The 5440-nt window shown below is 42.2% G+C and overlaps 1 protein-coding gene across 3 annotated transcripts; it reads left to right on the forward strand.

Annotated features, from left to right (window-relative positions):
* The first annotated feature begins 588 nt into the window (after positions 1 to 588).
* On the forward strand, positions 589 to 4158 carry LOC119694536 (probable metabolite transport protein CsbC). 3 transcript variants are annotated; one of them, XM_048630277.1, is made up of 4 exons: positions 589 to 713; positions 1210 to 1273; positions 1805 to 1934; positions 2101 to 4158. In XM_048630277.1, the coding sequence occupies exons 2-4, from the start codon at positions 1250 to 1252 to the stop codon at positions 3462 to 3464; spliced, it is 1518 nt and encodes a 505-aa protein (XP_048486234.1). In that variant the 5' UTR covers positions 589 to 713; positions 1210 to 1249; the 3' UTR covers positions 3465 to 4158. The 3 variants fall into 3 exon arrangements, with proteins under 3 accessions (XP_048486234.1, XP_048486233.1, XP_048486231.1); XM_048630276.1 differs by having other exon boundaries at positions 673 to 814; XM_048630274.1 differs by lacking the exon at positions 589 to 713 and having other exon boundaries at positions 1117 to 1273.
* The last annotated feature ends 1282 nt before the right edge of the window (positions 4159 to 5440 follow it).

Consider the following 5440-nt stretch of genomic DNA (forward strand, 5'->3'; position numbering starts at 1 on the left):
TATTATTACATGTTCAACTTTGACAAATTTATGAGATTCATCGATGAGAATGCGGTGGTTTTTACAATAAATCTTTCAGAATCACCAAGCTTCTGTTACATACATACATACATAATAATGTCTCTGTAGTAGTTAATACGTCGTGTGACTCGTCTGTCTGCACTGCAACATTCTAAATTTATCAAAATTCGTATTAAATATTACCTTTATTTGCCCTACAATGTTTAATTTAGTTGTCATCGTTGGAATTCAATGATAAAATGCAAACCGCGATAGATAACAAATTCAAATGTCAGTCTTATTGTTACCTTTATTTTGGTAATTTATCGGTAGTTAAAAATAAAATTATGAAAATAAAAACATTACCCTCCTACTTCGGCAGTCGGGTAAAAATAAATCGTATAGGTACTTAAAAAGTATACCTACATGTCATGTGTATTTATCTGTATGTAGATTTACTTACGGCAATAGATGAATGAAATGAAATAATGAAAATGTTAATTTATGTATCATTGATCTCTGTTCATTGACGACATTACATTACACTTTACAATTAAGCATGCAGTTAATATAAACAGTATCGAGTGCCTAGTTCAATATTAACTAAATAAATATTAATATATTATATGAACGCAATATTAAACAAACTGTAACCCTGCACAGGCATTCAATAACACCAATTAATGTTCATACGCAGTGTAGTTACTAATTAGGTACGTATTCTCTGTAATGAAAATCGGGAGCTTACAAACATGTGATTAGATTGTGGAATCAAATTAACTGAATAAAAATATTTTTATTTAAATATGTAGAGGTAACTTAACCTCCTAATAAGTATGTTATACTGTTAAGCTATAAGTTGTTTTGTGTTTCTGTTTATCTGTATACTTTTCAGTATTTTTATTCCGTAAGCAGCGTAATCTACTTCTGCAACTTTTTCAATTCTTAACTTTCAATCTAAGTATGACAAGTCATTAGATACCTACTTTAATTGCTTGAAACACCGCTGATTACTTTAATATTATTAATCAAAATATTATACTAATCTTAATAATATAATTAACATATTCATACATTTATCAAAAATATCCTTTGTACTGATTCAGAATGCCTTATTTACACAGCTGGTCTTCAGTGCACAAGTGTACCCAGCGCCTTAGTGCAACGGCGGGTTAGTCAATGAAAGATAATTCAATTCGATTATTTCAGCATTATTAGTGTTCTGAAACACACTCGACGCAGCTGCGACATGCCGCCACCTGTTATTAAGCAGGTAATAAGTGAATTTACTTAATACAATTGAATTAAGGCTTCGTGTGTGAAATAAAATAAAAGTGAAATACTAAGAGTATAAATTATATCAATTCCTCTACTTACTCGTATTGAACGTGTAAACGAAGTGTGTAGTACCTACGTGATATCTATCCAACCCGCGGACGGAACGACAATGGGCAATCGGTTGGTGTGATATTGTTATAAGCGCTCTTGACACGAGGACCAACAGAGGGAGACCTTAGGTAGATGCCCGGCATTAGCTGGATGAATGATGATGGAATGCTGAGGATAGTGTGGTGGAGATCCTTAGGAGAAGCCTACGTCCAGCAGTGATTACTGGCGAAAGATGTGACAGCAGGTTTACTTTCTGCTCAGTATCAGTCAACTAGAACCATAATACGCTTCCCTTGACCTCCCTCATTCGGCTACATAAGCCTGTCTAAAGCCGTCTGTCCAGTGGGTCAGACGGCGACACAACCAAAGCTACTTCTTTAGACTGTCAGCTATAAACTCCCATGCTTATCTCCAGGTGTACGCGTCATGCGGCGCGCTGTGCCTGTTCTTCACCAACGGCTACCTGCTGGGGCTGCAGGCGGTGCTGGCGCCGAGCCTGCGCGGGGGACCGCTGCGCCTCACAGCCGACCAGGAGTCCTGGATACGTGAGTGCTGCTACACCGGCTTGATTAAATTATGCCCTTGTCTCGTTGTCCAGAAGCAATTCTATCACCATACCTATATTTTTTACCACAATTGAGGCCCAATCAGATTTGGGTTCACCAGAAAACCTTGGTTAGCTTTAATCATTTCCAATTGTATCGTTCCCAGCGTCGTCGCTGATCCTGATGGTGTTTCCGTCGGAGGTGTTGTTCGGGGTGGTGAGCGACGCGCTGGGGCGGCGGCGCGTGCTGCTGGCGGCGCTGCTGCCCTGCCTGGCGGCGGTCGCGCTGCTACACTGCGCCGGCAGCTACCCCGCGCTGCTGGCCGCCTACTGCTGCGCCGGCGTGGGCGGCGGCGGGCTGTTCGTCGCTTCCATGACCGTGGCCGAGCTCACCGCGCCCCGCTACCGGCCAGCCTTCATCAGCTGCCAGCTGCTCACGCAGATCACCGCCATTGGCCTCGCGCATTACATCAGCAACTTCGTGGACTGGAGGAGCCAGATCATATACGTGGCGATCCCATGCGTGCTCGGCATGCTGGCGACTCTGACGGCGCCGGAGAGCCCGGTGTGGCTCGCGGCTAGGGGACGCTTCGAGGAGGCCAAGGCCGCGCACTACTGGCTGCACGGTGATGATGCCACTGACTCGCTGCAGCAGCTCATCAAAAACCAGGAGATGGAAATCCATGCCCGGATCCATAAAACAGACAAATCATGGAGGTGTCGAGTGTCTTTTTTAAAAGAAAAGCAATTTCTACGTGCCATGTTTTTGGCTTTCGCTGCGGCAATTTTCATCGAAAACTGTGGGAAGCAATTGTTTAACGCGTACGCCATAGACATGATCAACATGATCATGCACGAGCCCGAGCACGTGTACTACTACGCGGCCATGTTGGACGCGGTGGACGTGGTCAGCCTGGCGCTCTCCATCGTCCTCATACAGAAGTTCAACAGAAGAACTCTGCTCATGAGCCTCGGGTTTCCCGCTCTGACGTTGCTGTTCATCACCAGTTTGTTCTCCTTCTTGATGTCAAAAGACATAGTGCCTGCAAGATTCGCGTGGGTGACGCTACTGCTGCTGTCAGTGTACTTCTTCATGCTGAATATCGGCGTGATTCCGTCGCTTTACACGGTGATGAACGAGGTGTATCCAGTAGACCACCGCGGGGCGGGCGCGGCCGCCACGTCGTTGGCCTACGTGTCCGTGATGTTCGTAGTCACAAAGCTGGCCCCCGCGCTGCTGCGGGGGTGCGGGGTGGGGGGTCTGCTGGCTGCCAGCGCCGCCGTGTCTGCGCTGTCGCTGCTGGGCCTGTGCTGGCGCCTGCCGGAGACCGGCGGGAGGACGCTGGTGGACATCAGCGAGCAGCTGCGCGCGCGGGGGGTGGAGGAGGAGCGGGGGGCGTGGGGGACGCGGGGGGCGGGGCGGCACCTCGCGGGGGACGTCCGGGACAAGTTCCTCAAGACGCCGTATCCGCCGTCGCCCACCAGCTTGTTGAATGTGGAGTACGTTAGTGTGCAACAAAATTGCTGTTGATGGAGCTAAGACTAGGTAATATAGGTGTACTAAGTTCTTGCTATTTATAGTGGCTAGTATCTAATATTTTTATTATTTTTCATGTTGGACGTTGTCGGTGGGCAGCTGCTATGCAGGATCTTTGTCAAGATTCCACCCTATACAAATAATAATTTATTACCTGTAAGGTTATTATGTTTGTGATCACAGCTGTATTTCTTCTTCTGACCTCTACTATGTCACACTGGTACATATTATGTGCATTACAAATACATGGCACAATAGCTAATACAATAAAACCTGTATAAGTGCCACTTCTACTAAATTAATCTAACTTTATAATTATTATAGCCTCAGATAAAGAGGTATAAAATACACTAGATGTTTCAATTTGTTTTTAATGTAAACATTAAATTGTAAGAACAAATCTCAGCCATGTAAAGGTACACAGTTCTGCAGACATAACAAAAATACAAACCTACCGACGAATGACGAGAGGTGTTCGTTTACCTTCACATTAGAACCTCACGTTAAACGCTCTTCACGGCAGGCGCGCGGGTCACATTCGAGCGACATTTGATAAAATGTCTACAAATAAAGTCGAACATAATAAAATTATCGCAATCTAATGTAAATTTGTGATCCAAGAGGGTGAATGATATTACTTCTGTTAAATTTAGCACCAATATGCGAATGTGTATTCAATGACGATATAAAAATGTGAAGTATTTTAAGAAGTAGGTAACTATGTAATTTGTAAGCCGCGCCCATTAAATGTAACGTAACGCATTTAAGTTTGAGTGTTCCAGTCCTTTCATTATGTAAATAACTATTTTAAAATTCATTAAAAAAGTGATACCTAAAGATTTCATTCAGGAAACGATAAATGTCGGAAATGTCTAAATGGCAATAAGTCCCCCTGCTGTAACGGGCCGTGAAAAATGTAGCACCTCCGGAACCTGCCTCGTACCTACCTCGCTCCGTTACAGTTTAATTAAACTTTCGATAGCGGCCGTTCAGCGGGCGCCGCGCGGTATGTAGCCGTCTACTGCTCACTTTAATTTCAATAAAAATACTTATTATAAATTGAATCTACGTATTAATTTAAATTGCATAACGATATAAGTACATAAACGTATGCTCAATTGGATTTTTTTATTACTTAACTTGTGTAAAATTAATCTACGTATTAATTTAAATTGCATAACGATATAAGTACATAAACGTATGCTCAATTGGATTTTTTTATTACTTAACTTGTGGAAAATTTTAAAGAAAATGCGTTACCCTGTCTAATTTTTTTTTATCTTGTCTCCTTCATTAACCTATCCTATACTCCTAAAAGTAATTTATCTACACAAGGAAGGTAGCAGCAAAGCAGCGAAGATATCTCTTTAAGCGCGCTTAGAACTATTTTATTTATGTGTGTAAACTATAATGTAGAGTAAACTGTAAATGATTTGCCATGAATAAAGTTATAATTAAAATGTAAGTATTTAAGTTAATTGTATGCAGCTCAATGAGGCAGGTACTTACCATGGGGCGACATCTTAGATTTATTGCGCAGAAGACGGATTTTAAGCTGATTTTAAAGGAACTTCATTTTAGTTTGTCGAGTGAGTAAATTGATATTGTTTATTAAGCTCCCTCTGTGCTCCGTTAAATTAGTTGCAGCTTTGACTTACTTTATGGCTGCTCTGGACTTGATACTCATGTTTTATTACATTCCTTCCTTTACTCTATAGTGACTTTATAAAGTATAATAACAAGTACCTACCTACATTGCTTCTCATAATCATGCTAGGTAATCATATCTGCATCAAGACATTGCGAGGATTTTAAGAGTAGCTAGGTCCTTTCTCGAGATTTTGTTTGTTTTACGACATCAAATAAACAAACTAAAGTCCTTTTTTTGCCCTAAATTTTCGGCTCCATCACTCACAGCAGAGTCATAAAGTTGAAACAGCAAGCGGAGACGGCGCACAACAACAAGTGTC

The sequence above is a fragment of the Plutella xylostella genome, chromosome 25, assembly GCF_932276165.1.
Source record: "Plutella xylostella chromosome 25, ilPluXylo3.1, whole genome shotgun sequence".
Lineage (NCBI taxonomy): Eukaryota > Metazoa > Arthropoda > Insecta > Lepidoptera > Plutellidae > Plutella > Plutella xylostella.

Coding starts and splice junctions, on each gene's coding strand:
- LOC119694536 (XM_048630277.1), top strand. CDS start 1,250: ATGCCGCCACCTGTTATTAAGCAG. Junction 1,274..1,804: donor CGCCACCTGTTATTAAGCAG/GTAATAAGTGAA, acceptor GCTTATCTCCAG/GTGTACGCGTCATGCGGCGC. Junction 1,935..2,100: donor CGACCAGGAGTCCTGGATAC/GTGAGTGCTGCT, acceptor TATCGTTCCCAG/CGTCGTCGCTGATCCTGATG.